Genomic DNA, 19,542 nt, shown 5'->3' on the forward strand with positions numbered 1-19,542 from the left:
TTCCCGAGACTGACTCGGGGTTAGATTTTCCTGCTACGATCGGTAACCCCGAGTCAGTCTCGGGCTTGCCTCGCTAGATCCACAGGCACTTTTTACTTAACTTGTCCCTGGATCCAGCGATGCCACCGCGCTGTGTGAGCGAGCGGGACCTCGCTCGATTCACATATTGCCTCCGTGTGACGCCGATCTCCGTTCCCTGCGACGTTACGACGCACGGGGACGGAGAACGGCGCCAAATTCAAAAACGTAAACAAACACCTTACATACAGTATACTGTAATCTTATAGATTACAGTACTGTATGTAAAAAAAACACACCCCCCCCTGTCCCTAGTGGTCTGTCCTGTGTCATGCATGTCATTTTATATAATAAAAACGTTTCTTTCTCCCTGCAAACTGTAGATTGTCCATAGCAACCAAAAGTGTCCCTTTATGTCAAAAATAGTTTTAGATCAGCTAAAAAACAGCGATAATAAATTATAATCACTTGCAGAATTGTGCGATAGCGATTTGTGGGGAAATTCGTCATAAAAAAAAAAAATAATGACAACAACAATTCTGCAACTGAGCAAATTTCAGTGATTTTAATTTGATTACATTATTGAATAATTTTTATTATAATTATATTATTATTTGTTATAATTATTTATAATTATTTATTATATTAGAATTTATAATTTTGTTTTTAAAAAAATGTCATACCCGGGATGCCTATTAGAATCTTGTTTGGTCAGATTTAAGTGAGTTATTTCTAAAAATTACAGACCTACAATATAAAACGCCAAATTTCCTTGCAAATAATGGTACCGCTTTCAGCATGTTTTTTCTGAAAGAATCATACCGCCAGGGAGGTTAAAGCAATCTACTGAGCTGGCCAGAACCATCTCTGCAGGGAGTCTATTCCACATTTTCACAGCTCTTACTGTGAAGAAACCTTTTCGTATTTGAAGATGAAATCTCTTTTCCTCTAATCATAAGGAGTGCCCTCTTGTCTTTTGTGTTGACCGTAAAGTGAATAACTCAACACCAAGTTCACTGTATGGACCTCTTATATATTTGTACATGTTGATCATATCCCCCCTTATTCTTCTCTTCTCAAGAGTGAACAAATTCAGTTCTTCTAATCTTTCCTCATAGCTGAGCTCCTCCATGCCTCTTATCAGTTTGGTTTCCCTTCTCTGCACTTTCTCCAGTTCCCGATATCCTTTTTGAGAACTGGTGCACAAAACTGAACTGCATATTCCAGATGAGGTCTTACTAATGATTTGTACAGGGGCAAAAATATATCTCTCTCTGGAGTCCATACCTCTCTTAATATAAGAAAGGACTTTGCTCGCTTTGGAAACCGCAGCTTGGCATTGCATGCCATTATTGAGCTTATGATCTACCAAAATCCCCAGATCCTTCTCCACTACAGATCCCCCCAGTTGTACTCCCCCTAGTATGTATGATGCATGCATATTCTTAGCCCCCAAGTGCATAACTTTACATTTATCAACATTAAACCTCATCTGCCACATTGTCGCCCAATTAGACAGTGCATATGTAGTGAGTACATATTTTAGCTCTGCGCCATTTTCTTTTAATTTTAATCGTTCTTTCACTGGGTGTGTGTGAGTGGCTTTGTTTTAGGTTTCATAGGGCAAAATGATAATTTTGTCAGTTGACTGCAATAGGTATTACACAAGCATATCGTTTACAGAAAACGTTTTTGCACTTTTTCATGCATGGACTTGGCATTGAAACGTTTTTGCTTTCTGGCTGATATGTGCTAGTATGAGTGGTATTGAGTAGCATGACAACCTTGTCATCTCATAAAAGTTAAAAGCTAAAAAAACAGTTGTAACACACTTTTATTTTATCACAAAATAAAAAGCAGACACCATTTTATCTGTAGAGGGTGGTCCAGAAGAGTAATTTAAACATAATCCCTTAAAGAATACAAATAATACAAGCTAACACTAGAGACGTTTTTCTAAAATACTGGCTAGCATGAGTAATTAATTATTATAATTGCTAATAATGCTTAGGAGTTGAGCCGTTGTTATTAGGTACTCAAGGTGTTCTATGATTATTTCATAATGGCTACTCACTGCATTTCTCCTTTTTACTATATTGATTATTCTCTGGTATTTTTGTTCCTTATTTTTGTTCCATTTCCATTTCACTTCCCATCTCTGTACATCAATGTGTTACACCCTGAACAGGTAAACCACAGGAAATTTAATTCTTTTGACACTTCCTAATAAAAACTTATGAAAATATGAAACCTTTTCCCCAATACAATGCCAAAATATTATAGATCTAGCGTTAAAATCTTCAAGGTGTACGAAAATACAAGAAATAAATTATAAAATATTAACACGTTGGTACTATACGCCAGCACGTCTAAATATATTTTTTTCAGAAATGTCAGATAGATGCTGGAGAGGGTGTGGGGAGAAAGGGACAATAATACATATTATTTGGGGATGTCCAATAATAAGACAATTTTGGCAAAAAGTTTGGAGAATTACCCAATCACTTACGGAACACCAGATTACAGATGACCCCGCGTTCTTTTTATTACATCATACACAAATTCCTCTGAGAGGTTACAAGAGGTCGATGATATGTCATTTGATAAATGCAACAAAAAGTTGCATTGCAACAAAATGGAAAGACTCGGAAGCACCCCAATATCTATGTGGCTTAAAAAAGTTAGGAAAATAGGAATAATGGAGAAACTCCTGCCGAGGACGATAGATAAGAAAGAGCAAATTAAAATGATTTGGGCACCCTGTGAATTATTTGTACAATCAGAGGAAGGGAAAAAGTTACTAGGGGGGCAAGAATAATAATTAGAGGTGGAGGAGGAGGGAAGGGAAGTGGAATAAGAGAAAAGAGAAAAAAAAAGAGAGGAGAGAGGAAGGATGTATGGATGATCAGCACCGGGGGGGACAGCGGAGAAGGGGGGGTTAAAATAATTTTTTTTAAATAATTTTTTATTTTATATATTTTTTTTTTATATTTATTTATTTGTTTATTTATTTTTTTCTCTCTCTCTTCCTCCTCTCCTCCGGTCCGTGGTTATACACGGACGGAGGAAGAGAGGTGGTGGGGGCCTTGAGGAGGGGAAAAGGGGGGAGGGAATGAGGGGAAAGGGGAAAAAAATGGGAAAGGAAGGGTGACGGAGATAAAGAGGGAATTAGTTTAAACAAGGAATATATATAGGAAATATATGGATAATTAGGGTGGAGATGAAATAACTGGGGAAGAATGAAATTAAGTTATAGCAGGAATAGCATTTTGGTTATGACATCTCTCCTAGGGGGAATAGAAGTAAAACTGCTTGGGATATAGTATATTATAATTTCCCTCTGTGGTAAACTATGAATAGTAAAAATAGTTGAAGAGAGAGATGTAAAGTAATATCCATATATGTTGTTTTAATGGATTTTGCTTGTTCCGTTTCTTATGTTTCCTGTATTACTTTCTTGCCTTTTTAAAAAAAAAAAAAATACAGACGTTAAAAAAAAGAAAAGATGACATGAAACAAAAATCTGCTTTTAATTGCAGCAATGGGTAATGCTATTTGAAGAATCGTTCCAATTCCTGGCCAACGTTCAGGATCAAGCACTCAAAATAACCAGCATCTGGAAGAGGCGTCAACAGATGTCAGGGAATGGGGCTCCATTTGACGAGAATCTGCTGCCCCTGCAGGACAGGTGAGGAAAGACTAAGTCATGAAGCAGAACAGTGGTTCTCAACCTCAGTCCTCAAGTAGCCCCAACGGCCATGTTTTCAGGTTTTCCTTTACTTTGCACAGCTTCTTTAAATCAATATCAATGACATGGTATTGATAAGAGCTATTATATCTATTAAGTGGAAGTTCCCAAAACATGGCCCGTTGGGGGTACTTGAGGTGTGAGGTTGAGAACCACTAAAGTAGAACTTATAAATGAACCAGTTCATTCTGTAAAGTACTAAAAAACATTGTGCTTTACATTTTTTGAAGACTTTCAGGACAAAATCAAAAAAGTTTACTTTACAGGTTTCTTTGTATTTCTTTTTTTTTATATAAAACAGGTCCCATCAGTGTGACATTTAGGAGACTCTTTCTTTATCAATTTTTCATCCAAAAAATGTACCCAGATTTCACCCAAAATACACACATTATTTTTAATAACTGTTATGCAAAAATGTGTAAATCTTGGGTAAACGTTGGATGAACATTATTCATATATGCAAGTTGTTAAAGTGGTACTAAACCAAGGACCCTGCATTCACAATATCTGGTCTCCCACAGTACATAGGGCATGGAAATGCAATAATTTTAGTAAATATATACTGCTAAATACCTTTTCTCATCAGCAGTATATAGCAGTCTTATGACTTCTATCAGTATCTGGTTAAAGCTTGCAGGAGGAGATGTCTGACTGTCCTGTGAGGCTGCATGACCCCTGATCCTCTGTCTGGACAGTGCTGATTGGCCCTGTGCTGATCACATGCACCCTCCCAAGAAAAAACTTTGTAGCAATACACACCAAACTAAGCATGTGCAGAGTGACTCCTAGGGAGCACTGTTCTATCAGGGGATGGATTGGGGCAGTGGAAAAAGTAGAGGATCAGAGAAGACAGGATCACACAGCCATTTTACGCAATGCGGATCATAAACCCCATAGGTTCCACAGTGAGTATAAAGTCCCATACACACTATCAGTTTTCCTGCAGGTTTTTCTCTTCAGGTTTACCAAAGCCATGTAGTGCAAGGCCCTGCCTGATTGCATACAAATTGAAACTCTTAAGGTTTGACCTCATATTAGATAGTTTTGGTAAACCTGAAGAGAAAAACCTGCAGGAAAAACTGATAGTGTGTATGGGGCTTCACAAGCATGCTTTACTGCATATACAGACTGATTTTACTGTTGTGGGTTTAGTAAAACTTTAATGTTTTAGTGGTTTTCACCATGATAGTTTGGCAGACAGAGTTTTGAAAGCAGAGGTTTTTTTTTGCATAATAGTTCCTCTTTTGGGTTGATAATTAGTTTTGCTCTGATAAAAATGGTTAAAAGAAACCTGTTGCAAGGTTTAATTGAAAGTTATGTTCAAGGGTTACGTTATTGTAGTGTTAGGATTTGAACTTGTGGGGCCACCAGGGGGTTCTTGCCATAATGGGAAAATATGGTCAGCATGCACTGAGCATGAACAGGATTATGTAACTGAAGTCAGCACAACTTCCCCTCATTCACTAAGTTTAACGAAAGCTTAGTTTACAAAGAGAAAATTCACTTAGCCTAATTAATGAGGTGAAGTTGTGCTGACTTCATTCATCCAATCACGTGCAAGTAAAAGTCTATTTTCATTGCATGTTATTTTTATTTTTTTGCATATTCTCTGTCTAATTATATTTTCATATAACAAAACAAAGATAAAGATGTGGTACCATAGGGATACAAAATAGGCGAGCTAGAGTAGCCACTTACAAACAACACACATTTTAATGGCTGCTAATATCTAAATGTATAATATCACAAAAGTAGAGAGAAGAAGAGAGGGGAAACGAAGAATGGGACAAGGAACATTTAAGCCCCGTACACACAATCGGACCGGCCAAAATCACATCGGAATTCCGACGGACTTCCATCGGAGTATAATAGAACATGTTCTCTATCTAAACTCCGATGGAATTACTCCGATGGGGCATACACACGGTCGGAATTTCCAATGGAAAAAGTCAGTCAGACTTTTTCCATTGGAAATTCCAATCGTGTGTACGGGGCTTAAGAGTAATGTGGAGAGGTGGAATAAACGTGTTAAACAGGACTGCTAATCAACTTTTCATAGAAGAATTTATAAAGTCCATGGTTAGATGAAGTAGCCACTGAAATATTTGTATCCCATTAAAAACAGAAGGTACCAGTGTGTATCCAAAAGTCTTTATGTGTTTCCTGTGTCTCATGAAGGGGAGCTTTCAAAGGTTTGAGTTGCATCAATATACCACAAATGCATTCTATAAGTTTTGTATTTCAGAACACAAGAAGGTTATGACTGGACAATGCCACCAAAGATGTGCTAATGAGAAAGTTCACTTTCTTTTTGTTTTACCTCATTCACCAAGAAAAGTGAAATTCACTTTGAAAGTGAACATGATTTATACCTCTATGGTTAATGACTTTTTTTAAATGTTTTTTTTTTTTTAGGTTGGAATTCATCTTTGGCATATATGAAGAGCTTATTCGCATGATTAGAGAACTCAATGAGGCAGGGCAGAGAGCATTGCCAACCGAGTATTTGGAAAAAATATCTGCTGGCTTTACATCACTAATTAAAAGGTAAGAATATATTTTTAATGGCTTATATTGTACCAGCACTGTATGAGTGCTACGATATCCTGGAGAAATACTATCACGAACCCCCCCATGTTCTATTCACAACAACTTTAATAAAGCACCACACATTTCCAAGCAGAAAGCATACTTTGTATCAAATGTGCCTAAACACGGCATCGCCGCTCCGGCCAATCACAGCGCTGCAGCGGCGATTACAGGAAGAAGATCGCCAGACACATGTCGGCGGCGGCGGAGGAGAACTTCGGGGGCTTCGTTCTCAGGTAAGTCGATCATAATGAGCTAGCTCATTATGACTTTATATTGCAGGGAATTTTTTTTTTTAACAAGGGTTTACTTCCTCTTTAACTGGTAATTGCGCGGTCATGCAATGTTGTACCCAAAACGAAATTTGCATCCCTTTTTCCCCACAAATTGAGCTTCTTTTGATGGTGTTTGATTGCTTCTGGGATTTACATTTTTTGTGATATAAACGGAAAAAGACTGAAAATTTGGAAAAATAATTATACTTTCTTTTGTTATAAGAAAAATCGAATAAACTCAATTTTAGTCATACATTTAGGCCAAAATGTATTCAGCCACATGTCTTTGGTAAAAAAATGTCAATAAGCGTATATTTATTGGTTTGCGCAAAAGTTATAGCGTCTACAAACTAGGATATATTTTCTGGAGTTTACACAGCTTTTAGTTTATGACTGCCTATCTCATTTCTTGAGGTGCTAAAAAGGCAGGGCAGTAAACCCCCCCCCCCCAAATTACCCCATTTTGGAAAGTAGACACCCCCAGGAAATTGCTGAGAGGCATGTTGAGCCCATTGAATATTAATTTTTTTTTTGTCCCAAGTGATTGAATAATGACAAAAAAAAAGAAGTTGTCACTAAATGATATATTGCTCACACATGCCATAATAATATGTGGAATTGCACCCCAAAATACATTTTGCTGCTTCTCCTGAGCATGGGGATACCACATGTGTGGGACTTTTTGGGAGCCTAGCCGTGTACGGGGCCCCGAAAACCAAGCACCGCTTACGGGATTTCTAAGGGCGCAAATTTTTGATTTCACTCCTCACTACATATCACAGTTTTGAAGGCCATAAAGTGCCAAGATAGCACAAAACCCCCACAAATGCCCCAATTTTAGAAAGTATACACCCGAAGCTATTTGCTGAGAGGCATGGTGAGTATCTTGCATCTCTCATTTGTTTTTGAAAATGAAGAAAGATAAGAAAAATTTATTTATTTTTCTTTTTTCAATTTTCAAAACTTTATAACAAAAAGCGAGATCTGCAAAATGCTCTCACCATACCTCTTAGCAAATAGCTTGGGTGTCTACTTTCCAAAATGGGGTCATTTGGGGGGGGGGGGGGGTTGTGCCATCTGGGTATTCCATGGCCTCCGAGACTGTGATAGACAGTGAGGAGTGAAATCAAAAATTATCCCGCTAACACTGCGATTTTTGGAACCCTAAACTGCTGGGGACTCTAGTATAGATCTGATCAGATCAGATATTGATCCGTTCAGATACTATACCACTAAGGGAGGTGTATGCTGTGTGCGTGGGTGTTAGCGTTACTGGGACTAATCTGACGCTGCCTGGGGCGACGCAGACCCTATCTGATACTAAAAACTAACTGATATCACCCGCCGGGCGATCAGGGGGTTAAACCTTTATTGGGTAATAAACGGCAGGTGCCCTGACGCTATAAAAAGCAAACTAACTAACCAGTGTCATCCGTAACACTTATATGGTGATCACTAATGAAAGGGTTACCAAGCGGCAATCAGGGGGTTAAAACCTTTATTAGGTAGTATATGAGGGTACCTGATGCTAAAAAAACCTGACGGTGAACCTAAATAACTTAATGGCTACCTAGCGTCACCCGCAACACTAATATGGCGATCAGAAAAAAGATTGCGTAGTGACACTGGCGACAGGGGGTGAAAGGGTTACCTGGGGGGCGATGAAGGGGTTAAACCTTTATTTAGGGGGGTTAGGGGGTACCCTACACCTAAAGAGGCCTACCACTAATATCCTTGACACTTTTTGCAGTCACAAATGACACCAAATGCTGTGATCAGTAAAGAAATTAACACAGCAAACGGTGACACTGTGACTGGGGGTGCAGGGGGTGATCTGGGGGGTGATCGGTGGGTGATTGGGGGGTGTTGTGTGTGCCTACGTGTCCTGGTGTCAGTGTACTGTTGTGCACTTACTGTGAGATGTCTTCTTCTCCTCGTTGCCGGATGAAATGACCGGCACAAGGAGAGTGACATCACTTCCTCTGCTTCTGTTTATAGTTACAGAAGCAGAGGAAGATGCTGATTTGTCAGGAGGGTTCGTGAGGGGGTGGCCATGAATCGGTGGCCTCCCCCTTATCTCGGATCGCTCCTGCAACAATGCCGACCGCCACAAGCACTGGGGGGGCCGATTGGGCCCCCCAGCCGCTGGGAGGCAGGGACGTATATATACGCCCATTTGTCTGCCTGTGCCATTCTGTCGACGTATATCGTCGTGCGGCGGTCGGCAAGTGGTTAATTTGCAGATGAAATAAGTAAACGGGATTTGTCTATTGAGTGATGATTTTCAACCAGTCAATCAGCTTCATTATGTTTGGTGATCTCTCTACTGTTGTATTGGTTATTCTAAAACTTTTCATTAAAGGAAATTTGGCCCGAGAGAAAAAAGTAAGCTACTACTGCTGAACATACTTTTTATGAGCTGGAATAAAGCATGCAGCAAGTGAAATCAGAGGGAAGCCATGGTTCCTTGGATCTATACCTGTTGTGGGTCTGTGACTTAAGCCGCGTACACACGATCGGATATCTAATGGAATTTAATCCGATGGATTTTTTCGTCGGATAAACGATGAAGCTGACTTTCATCAGTCTTTCCTACACACTATCAGTCAAAAATTTGACCGTGCCAAAACGCGGTGACGTAAAACACTACGGCGTGCTGAGAAAAATTTGGTTCAATACTTCCGAGCATGCGTCGACTTGATTCTGAGAATGCGTGGATTTTTGTCCGATGGACTTCCACACAGACGATCGTTTTTTTCTATCGGTTTTTATCCCTAGGAAAAATTTAAAACATGTTCTATTTTTTTTCACCGATGGAAAAAAGACCGATTGGGGCCCATACACGATCGGTTTGTCCGATAAAAACAGTCCATCGGTCTGTTTTCAATGGACAAACCAATCGTGTGTACAGGGCTTAAGAAAGCATAGGGCCAAATCCTCAAAAGGGATACGCAGGCGTAACTGCTGTTCAGCCTGCGTATCCCTGTGCCTATCTTTGGAACTGATCCTCAGAAGCAGTTTTCCAAAGATAGGCAGAAGATCTGACATCTGTAAGAGACTTAGGCCCCGTACACACGGCCGAGGAACTCGACGTGCTTGGCACATCGAGTTCCTTGTCGAGTTCTGGGATGAAGCCGCCGAGGAGCTCGGCGGGACGCCTTCTCCCATAGAACAACGAGAAAATAGAGAACATGTTCTCTATTTTCTCGTCGAGCTCCTCGGCGGCTCCATCGAGCCAAAACTGTACAGACGACAGAGTTTCTCGGCAGAATCCGGGTTTTGACCGAGTTTCTCGGTGAATTCTGCCGAGAAACTCTGTCGTGTGTACGGGGCCTGACACTGTCGGATCTTAGGATGCAGTACCACATCCGCCGCTGGGGGCATTTCGAGTCGAAATGCCGCTTCGCGTATGCAAATGAGGACTTACGGAGATCCACAAAGCTTTTCAGCTTTGTGTTTTCTGCGTAAGTTTACGTTTGCATACGTAAAATTAGTTCTGCTTTTACAAAGTGTAAACTAGTTACACCTTGTAAAAACAGACCTTTTTTTCGATCGCCGAGATTTTTTTTAAATTTTGAATTTTTTTTTTCAGCGCGTAACTTTTTTTTTACCCGACGCAACTTTATTGTCCCGTCGCAATCCACAAAGCCCGGCGTAACGTAATTTCGCGCGCTGCCCGTCGGGGAAATGACGTCACGAGCATGCGCAGTACGGCCGGCGCGGGAGCTTGCCTCATTTAAATTGTCATCGCCCCCTGCAGAAGAGGACCGCCTTGCGCCGGAGACATTTAAGTTACACGGCCTGAAATTTCTAGGTAAGTGCTTTGTGGATCGGGCACTTAGGTAGAAATTTTAAGGCAGTGTAACTTAAATGGGAAAAGATAAGTTAGGCAGGATTTTTGAGGATTTGGCCCATTGATACCAAAGGAAAATATTTTCCTGTTGGAGAAGTCAAAAGTGTCAACCTCTATTTAGACTAGTTTAGGTTTCCTTTAAATGTGTCAAATACATAGTTAAAGCTCAACTCCTGGCAGATATAAAAAAATACATATGAATGCAGCTCTGTGTTCATTAATACATCATCATTATATGTATGTTTTACAAGCAGTGTAAGTACCTGAATTTGACTTGGTATTAGTCTCTTGCAGTTTTTGTACTGCAGAGCTCAGAGTGGAAGAAACTGTACAGAAAGCCAATCGGTTAATTTGCTGACCAGGAGCATGCTGATAGATTGAGAAAGCAGAGTGACAGGGAGATGGGCTCATCATTGTGCTTGCTTCACTGTTACTTCACTTGTCACTGTCCACTCACAGACTGGGCTTCACAGTCCACTACTTCCTGAGCGGAGAGGAAGTTAGTTGATTGAAACTGAAAATTAATTAACCCGGAATACTAAGGATATCTAGTGTTGGAAAGAAAGTAGTGGGGGGGGGGGGGGGGGGGCTCTTGACTTAAGGTGTGTATTATTATTTTTTAATAGGCTTTTTTTGGTTTTATTTTTGACAGAATGTCTAAATAAAAAAAGTGACTTACAGGGTTAATTCACCATTACAAAAAGAAAGACTGCCTAGGCAGGTAAGGGGTGTTCTAGATAAAATTCCCTGGCTATAGTTATAGGCAATTGACATACCTCCTGAAGCCTGGCTCTAATACTCCCAGAATGTTGCTAGGATATTGCTGAATGAAACCTATAGCTAGATTCACATAGAGTTAGGACGGCCTATCAGTAGATACGCCGACCTAACTCTGAATCTGCGCCGACCTAAGTTTAACCACTAGCCGACCGCGCACCGTCATTATACGGCGGCAGGTCGGCTCTCCTGGGCGAGAGCCCGTAGCTATACGGCGGCTCTTTGAGCCGCCACTAGGGGGCGCCTCCGGCGGCGCGCACGCGCCCCCCGCTCGCCCCCGACTCCCGTGCGTGTGCCCGGCGGGCGCGATCGCCGCCGGGCACACGCGATCGCTCGTTACAGAGCGGGGAACGGGAGCTGTGTGTGTAAACACACAGCTCTCGTTCCTGTCAGCAGGGGAAATGCTGATTTTCTGTTCATACAATGTATGAACAGAAAATCAGTGTTTCCCCTAGTGAGGCCACCCCCCCCCCCCCCACAGTAAGAACACACCCAGGCATACTTAACCCCTTCCCCGCCCCCTAGTGTTAACCCCTTCACTGCCAGTGGCATTTTTATAGTAATCCAATGCATTTTTATAGCACGGATCGCTATAAAAATACCAATGGTCCCAAAAATGTGTCAAAAGTGTCCGAAGTGTCCGCCATAACGTCACAGTACCGAAAAAAAATCGCTGATCGCCGCCATTACTAGTAAAAAAAATATATTAATTAAAATATCATAAAAATACCCCCTATTTTGTAAACGCTATAACTTTTGCGCAAACCAATCAATAAACGCTTATTGCGATTTTTTTTACGAAAAATGTAGACGAATACGTATCGGCCTAAACTGAGGAAAAAAAAAGTTTTTTTATATATTTTTGGGGGATATTTATTACAGCAAAAAGTAAAAAATATTAATTTTTTTTTAAATTGTCGCTCTATTTTTGTTTATAGCGCAAAAAATAAAAACCGCAGAGGTGATCAAATACCACCAAAAGAAAGCTCTATTTGTGGGAAAAAAAGGACGCCAATTTTGTTTGGGAGCCACGTCGCACGACCGCGCAATTGTCAGTTAAAGCGGCGCAGTCCCGAATCGCAAAAAGTCCTCTGGTCTTTGGGCAGCAATATGTTCCGGGGGTTAAGTAGTTAAGTGTATTCTCAAACAGAGATACACTTAAACCTATCTAAGATATGACGGATTGTGCCGTCCTATCTTAGGGTGCAATATTTAGGCTGGCCGCTAGGTGGCGCTTCCATTGCGGTCGGCGTAGAATATGTAAATCACTAGATACGCCTATTCACGAACGTACGCCCGGCCGACGCAATACAGATACGCCGTTTACGTAACGCATTATCAGGCCTAAAGTTATTCCAACAAATAGTTGGAATAGTAATGTTAAAGTATGGCCGCGGTTCCCGCTTCGAAATTCGAAAATTTTACGTCGTTTGCCTAATTCGTCCGTGAATAGGGATTTACGTCATTTACGTCCACGTCGAAATCAATAGGACCGTGCGGCGTACTTAGCCGCAATGCACACTGGGAAATGTAGGCGGACGGCGCATGCGCCGCTCCAAAAAAAACGTTAATCACGTCAGGTCAAACCAAATTATCATAAAACACGCCCCCTCAGCCTATTTTGAATTAGGCGTGCTTGCGCCCGCCGCATTTACGCTACGCCGCCGTAAGTTAGGAGGCAAGTACTTTGAGAATACAGTACTTGCCTCTCTGACTTAAGGCGACGTAGCGTAAATACGATACGCTACGCAGCCTTAAAGTTGCGCGGGGCTACCTGAATCTAGCTACTAGTCATTACTGCTCGCTTCATCACAGGGGTGAGCTTTTTCTCTGATTCAAACACCCTCACATGCTCTTTCTTTTGACCTAATGCAGAAGCTCTGAGCTCAGCATTTGATGGAAGAGGTGAGCAGTAATGACTAGGCCTCACTTAGCAATGTCCCATCAACATCCTGGGAGTATTTCAGTCAAGCTTTAAGAAGTATGTACCGTAAATGGCCCACACCTATAGAAGGGGCATTATTAAAATTTACTCAGAGCTTCACAGCTTATTTCTTTTTACTAACAACACCCCTTACCTGCCCAGACATTTTTTTTTTTTTGGTAAAGGTGGACTAACCCTTCAAATTTGCAGTGATTCAGTGACCCTAGGTAGTTTGTTGCTGTCATTCACACTTCATTGTTCTTTCTATTATCCTGTCAGATTGAAAGGTACCAGATTGTAACTAATGTCTAATACAGTGGCCATCAACTTTCTTGATATGGGGGGACTCAAGTGTGGCCCTCAACATCACCAAAGGGCTGCACATAAAATTATGTGAATATTTTGAGTCAGATACAGCAGACACACACACGCTGTAGTCAAAGACTATCGGCATGATACAAAATATGGTCAAAGACTATGCACATAATACAGGAGATGTTCAGAGACTTCAGCCATGATGCAAGAGCTGCAGATACAAAAGATGGCTAGAGGGCATTCCTTGACCCTGACATGGTTTGGGCATTGTAATGCCCTCAAAATGACCATGCCCATATATACTTTACTTACTTCAAGCCCTAAGTAAATATATGTCCCCGTAACGTTTTTCAAACAGTTCTGCTCTATGTTCAGGGAAATAATTTGGGCCCATAAACCTCTGAGGCTGAAGCTACAACTTCTCACCATGTCCAAATCCAAGAGGGACATAGGCCTCCCAGATGTAGCCAGGTACTATAAGGCAGCTGACCTCTTTCAGGTAGTGGATTGGCACTGCAACAAGAGCTCCAAGCAGTGGGTGTCTATAGAGATAGAAGATGCCTATGTCCCCCTCCAGTCCCCCCAATGTTTGTTCTCCCAGCCTGAGGTGACCTGCAGACTCAACCTGTGATTGCCACCTCTCTGAAATTGACAAGAACTGTCTTCAGCTCTACATATCTCTCTCCATTGCCCTCTCCTATGACACCAATCATAGGGAACCCACTCTTTGGTTTACGAATGGGTGTCTATAAAGACTAAGCTACTTTGGAAGGTTTCGTCTTTTGACATAAGACATTTCTCACTATTTATCTACTCAACGCGGCCAAAGCTTGTGTTCCATCTCTGTGGAGGCAGACTCAACCTCTGACTAGATTACTGTGGTACTCCATAATTAACAATATGCATTGCATGGAAGAATGGAGGAATAGACTGTTACTCCTGATAACACAGAATAGAAGTTTAGGGAGAGGTGGAGATCATGGAGATATTTTACATGTACAAACGGTTACCTTTAGGACCTGCTCAGTTCAGAGCCAACTACAGGTTAAGTCGCATGTTGGCCTTACATTTTCCTGCAGGCTTTTGGGTGTGGGTGATCCCTGGAGAATGGTTTTAGTGTTCTATCCCCTTCTCTTTACAACCCCTTCTCCCCTTTCCCCTGTTTTGATCTTCCCCTATTCCACGCATAATGCAAAACTAGTTTACTATTCTGCAATTCTGAAATTTCTTTACACTGTGCTACGTACACCGTGAGCAGGAAGAGCTGAAAAACGTACTTGTCTTTATTTGTTTGCTTTTTGTTTTATACTCACGTGTTAGACTTATCTCAGGTACTCTGCTATCGACCTTTAGTGGACTCAACTGCTATATGCCTAGTTTTACATGCATCTACCTTATTTAAATTGTTGTTTTTCATGTGATGTATGTCTTTTTGTGACCTATTGTATGTGAGAAGCTAAACCACAATAAAGACTTTTTTTTTAATGGTCAGAGACTGCAGCCATGATACAATAAATGGTCAGAGACTGCAGCCATGATACAAGAAATGGTCAGACACTGCAGCCAGAGACTGTGCTTCCAGAGACTTTCAGAGACTGTGAACATGCCATAGGAGTTGTCGGAGACTGGGGACATGCTTCAGGAGACAGTCATAGACTGGAGACTTATTACATAAGATTGCTATAACAAGGCAATAATGAAAAAACAGATTAGTGTCCACAGGGGCCTCAAGGGCTTTACAAGAAGTGCCAAAGGGCCATAGCTTAGTCACTAGGGTCTAAAATATATTTTAGGCAACTACAATGTGACATAATAACTATTAATGTCAATGCACAAGCATTTGTAAACTATAAGACTTCCTTTTGTTTTATTTATCTTTCAGTAACTGTGTGCCATTGGCCTTTGCATTGTGGTATTAAGTAAAGCCAAGCGGTATTATACACATGCAGAGTCAGTTATAAAACATGCAAAAGCATGAGATATCCCAGACAGAAGGTACCTAGTGCATACCTCCCAACTGTTTGAGATGGGAATGAGGGACACCTATCAGCAAAAGTATTCAGGCATGGGACACACCCCTTGCCACGCCCGCTTAAAGAAGAATTATACAAAAAAACAAGATTGGTTAAACCCACAAGTGCTTTTTTACCACTACTATTCCTTTATATTGGCTTTTAAAATTTTAAAATGCAGCAATTTAGAAATCGGATAAAAGGTTTAGCACTGGGAAACACTTTTTGTTAGAGAAAAGGTGCATTTTATATACATCTTTATAGATCAGACCAAAATGAGGGACAAATGAGGAGGAAATGGGGCCAGAGGGACATTGCTACAAATCAGGGACAGCCCCTCCAAATCAGGGACAGTTGGGAGCTATGACATAGTGTCAGACTGTGTATCCAGGAACTACCAATGCTCAAGTCATAGGTAACCCTCCCTGGAATGAATAATAATGTATCTTGTTTGAAAATACACATTTTACACATTATGTAACCATCACATTTTGATTTCAATACACTAGAGGGCAACCAATACACATTTGCTAAAAACTGTACGTGTGCCACAAATGTAAAAAGGTCCACTCTGTCTGGAGACTACCATAAAACACTAACATCAGGTCCAATCCCAATGAGATCTAGGTGAGATTTAGAGTAAAGGAATCTAACTAGTAAAACTATTAATCCTGCTGTTTCTGTGCAAAACCATTTTAATTTGCAACTAAATTTAAATAATAATCTGTATAAAAGATCTACATAACAATCTCTATGTATCATCGTTTATGAAAGTGGAGGTAAAGGCAAAACCTTTCTAAGTATAACGATCTTTTCTTTACAGGGCTAGATAGATTAGGCTTAGAACATTGGTGGGAGTAGGATTAGGCCTCGTACACACGACCGTTTTCCTCAACAGAATCCATCAAGAAACTTGGTGGCAGAGCTTTTTTTGCCGAGGAAAACGGTCTTGTGTATGTTTTTCATCGAGAAAACTGTTGTGGAACTCGATGAGAAAAAAAGAGAACAAGTTCTCTTTTTCCTCGTCGGGAGTCTCAATTTCCTCGTCGTGTTCCTCGTCGGGCTGGTTTCCGACGAGAAAAACGTTTGTGTGTATGCTTAGAAACCCGCACATGCTCAGAAGGGTGACGCCAGTGGAATCAAACTTCCCCTTTATAGTGCCGTCGTACGTGTTTTACGTCACCACGTTTGAAAACGACGAGATTTTGTCTTGACAGTGTGTACGCAAAGAAAGCTTGTCAAGATTCTCGACAAGCCTAACAAGGAACTCGTCGAGGAAAACGATGTTTCATTTACGACGAGTTCCTCGGTCGTGTGTACGAGGCCTCAGAGTTAGTTTTTGCCTTTACTTCCACTTTAAACTATAGTAAGAATTTAGCTACAAAATCATGGAATGATAGAACCATATACATACAGTATATTAGCTGCATAATAAAACATTTTAAAACAAATAATAAACATAAAAATAAATAGCAACAGCATCTGTGTTATCCATGTGTGCTATATTATTATTTTTTTTTCATTCTTTTTGTAGCTCATTTTTGGTTGACAAGCAGCCGCCTCAAGTTTTGAAGACACAGACCAAGTTTCAATCCAGTGTCAACTTCATGCTGGGGTCCAAAATTCTTTCTGGTGCTAGCAAATTGCCTGTCATAAGAGCCAATATCGTTACTGAGAAAAAGGCACAAGACTTGTTGGTGGCACCTTCCAATGAGCCATTAAAGTGAGTAAAATTGCAAACACTACAACTAAAACAGAACCCTGTTCTGCATGTATAGATAAGAAATAACTAACCAGCAAAAAGCTTTTTTTAAATCTGAATTTATTTTAGATGTCTTGTTTTGAATATAGAATTCTTCATTGGAAGTAATAGCTGGTAATTGGACCTAGTTTATGAAGACATAGATTCATTTACTAAAACTGGAGAGTGCAAAATCTGGTGTGGTTTGGCACGGTCAGCTTCTAATTTCAGTTTGTTCAATTGAGCCTTGACATAAAACATGAAAGCTGATTTTTCACTCTACGGTTTTAGTAAATCAACCCATAGTCTTGTTTTAGATGTGTGTGGCTGCTGGTGGTGTTTTATATCTCTTCAGGACTTCAGCAGCTAGTTTTCCATGTCTCTCAAGTTCTGACTTATCTTTATGAACGACACATAGGGGTTGATTTACTAAAACTCGAGAGTGCAAAATCTGGTGGAGCTCTGCATACAAACCAATCAGCTTCCATGTTTTTTGTCAAAGCTTAATTGAACAAGCTGATTGGCTACCATGCACAGCTGCACCATTTTTTTTGGACTCTCCAGTAAATTAACCCCATAGTGTCACTCCCTCTTTCTGTCAAAGCTAGCCTCCCACCAGCTCCACTGCTGCATTTTCTATAACATGAGAAAGCCAGAAAAATCTAAAAGAAGCAATAAGTCCCCCTGAGGAGCTCAGATGCAACATTCCTTAGTGATATAAGATGTTGGTGAATGAATAAATCCACCAGCATCTGCTCTGTAATTATGTGGTGCTATTCTATTGAAAACCTAAAACACGTAGAGCTCCATGTTACACCTAAGAATGAATTCTTTGTTTTTAATTTCAGTGATAGTGCTGGAGAAATAGAAAATGGAAGATCTGTTTTTGAGTTCACCCAAGCCACACGGACATGTGGAGCTGTTTTTAAAAATATGGTATGAATTGAACAAATCAGCTTGCCTAACATATGCTTTTTTTGTGCTTTGAAAATGCAAGAACTGGCCAGTTCATTAAAGGAGATGAAATATAGAATTGCTAGTCCTAGTGGTATGAATTCTCTATTCTAGTTAATATAATGCAATATATAGGGTACATAGCATCGTGTTCTACATGGTGTACAGTACCATTGCATAAGTTAGCAACTGAGAAGTGCACATCAAGGCAGTGGAGCTGTATGCTGTGAGTAGGGTTGCCAACTCATCCCTTTAAAACAGAACACATATTAATTACACAGGTTCTGAGGCTAATTTAATGCAAATAAGGCACCAAGTGAGTTTAATTACCTCCTTAATCAGCCACAGAACCCGTGTAATTAATATGTGTTCTGTTTTAAAGGGATGAGTTGGCAACCCTAGCTGTGAGTGCACGTGTGCTGTGAGTACCTGGGTGCTGTGAGTACCCGAGTGCTGTGAGTGCATGTGGGCTGTGAGAACTCGAGTGCTGTTAGTGCGCGTGTGCTGTGAGTACCCGAGTGCTGTGAGTACCCGAGTGCTGTGAGTGCACGAGTGCTGTAAGTACCCGAGTGCTGTGAGTACCCGGGTGCTGTGAGTGCACATATGCTGCGAGTACCCGTGTGCTGTGAGTACCTACGTGCACGTGTGCGGCGATTGCTGCAAATATCTGTGGGCTGCGAGTGCCTGTGTGCTGTGAGTGCCCGTATGCTGTGAGTGCCTGAGTGCTGTGAATGCATGGGTGCTGTAAGTACCCGAGTGCTGTGAGTGGCCGCGTGCTGCGAGTACTTGTGTATTGTATTGTTGGGTATTAGTGTCAGGAAGCTAGTAGTTAGTTAATTTTAACAGAGTATAATTCCCAATCTCCATTAAATTAGTAGGTACGATGTCCAGCGGTTATGGAGATGCAACTTTGTACATCTTGTGGCATGTATGCATTTCTTGATCATCTTTTTGAGGGAGAATACTGCTGTTCAAAATGTAAGCACATTGTTTCCTTGGAAGCCCAGGTTCTGAATCTAGGGAAGCAACTGTCAACTCTGAGATAACTCTCCATCCTAAAGGGGCCAGCACAGAGGCAGGTGGAGACAAAGAGGGTCAGGCACCAGAGAAGAGTAGATAGGTGACAGTCAGGAAGGGTAGAGGGGAAACAATCAGGGAGGCTGGAACACCCCAATAAGTATGCCTGTTGTGACATTGGTTAAACAAGTCAGGGACCATAATTGCTGGAGCAGAGTGATGCCCCTAGCTGCCAGGGGAATAACTCCTCCAGTGAGGGTGGGAGTAAAGCCAAGGGAAAGGAAAGACAGATTTTGGTGGTAGGGGACTGAATTCTCAG

At 41.0% G+C, this 19,542-nt stretch overlaps 1 protein-coding gene across 1 annotated transcript in view; it reads left to right on the forward strand.

Moving 5' to 3' along the window:
- STAT6 (signal transducer and activator of transcription 6) overlaps window positions 1-19,542 on the forward strand; it is a 318,642-nt gene that overhangs the window by 242,092 nt on the left and 57,008 nt on the right. The window contains exons 7-10 of the mRNA XM_040340948.1: window positions 3,558-3,706; window positions 6,182-6,313; window positions 17,046-17,234; window positions 18,101-18,188. Of these exons, the coding sequence (XP_040196882.1) occupies window positions 3,558-3,706; window positions 6,182-6,313; window positions 17,046-17,234; window positions 18,101-18,188 (558 nt within the window). The remainder of the gene's footprint in view (window positions 1-3,557; window positions 3,707-6,181; window positions 6,314-17,045; window positions 17,235-18,100; window positions 18,189-19,542) is intronic.

Source organism: Rana temporaria, chromosome 2 (genome assembly GCF_905171775.1).
Source record: "Rana temporaria chromosome 2, aRanTem1.1, whole genome shotgun sequence".
Lineage (NCBI taxonomy): Eukaryota > Metazoa > Chordata > Amphibia > Anura > Ranidae > Rana > Rana temporaria.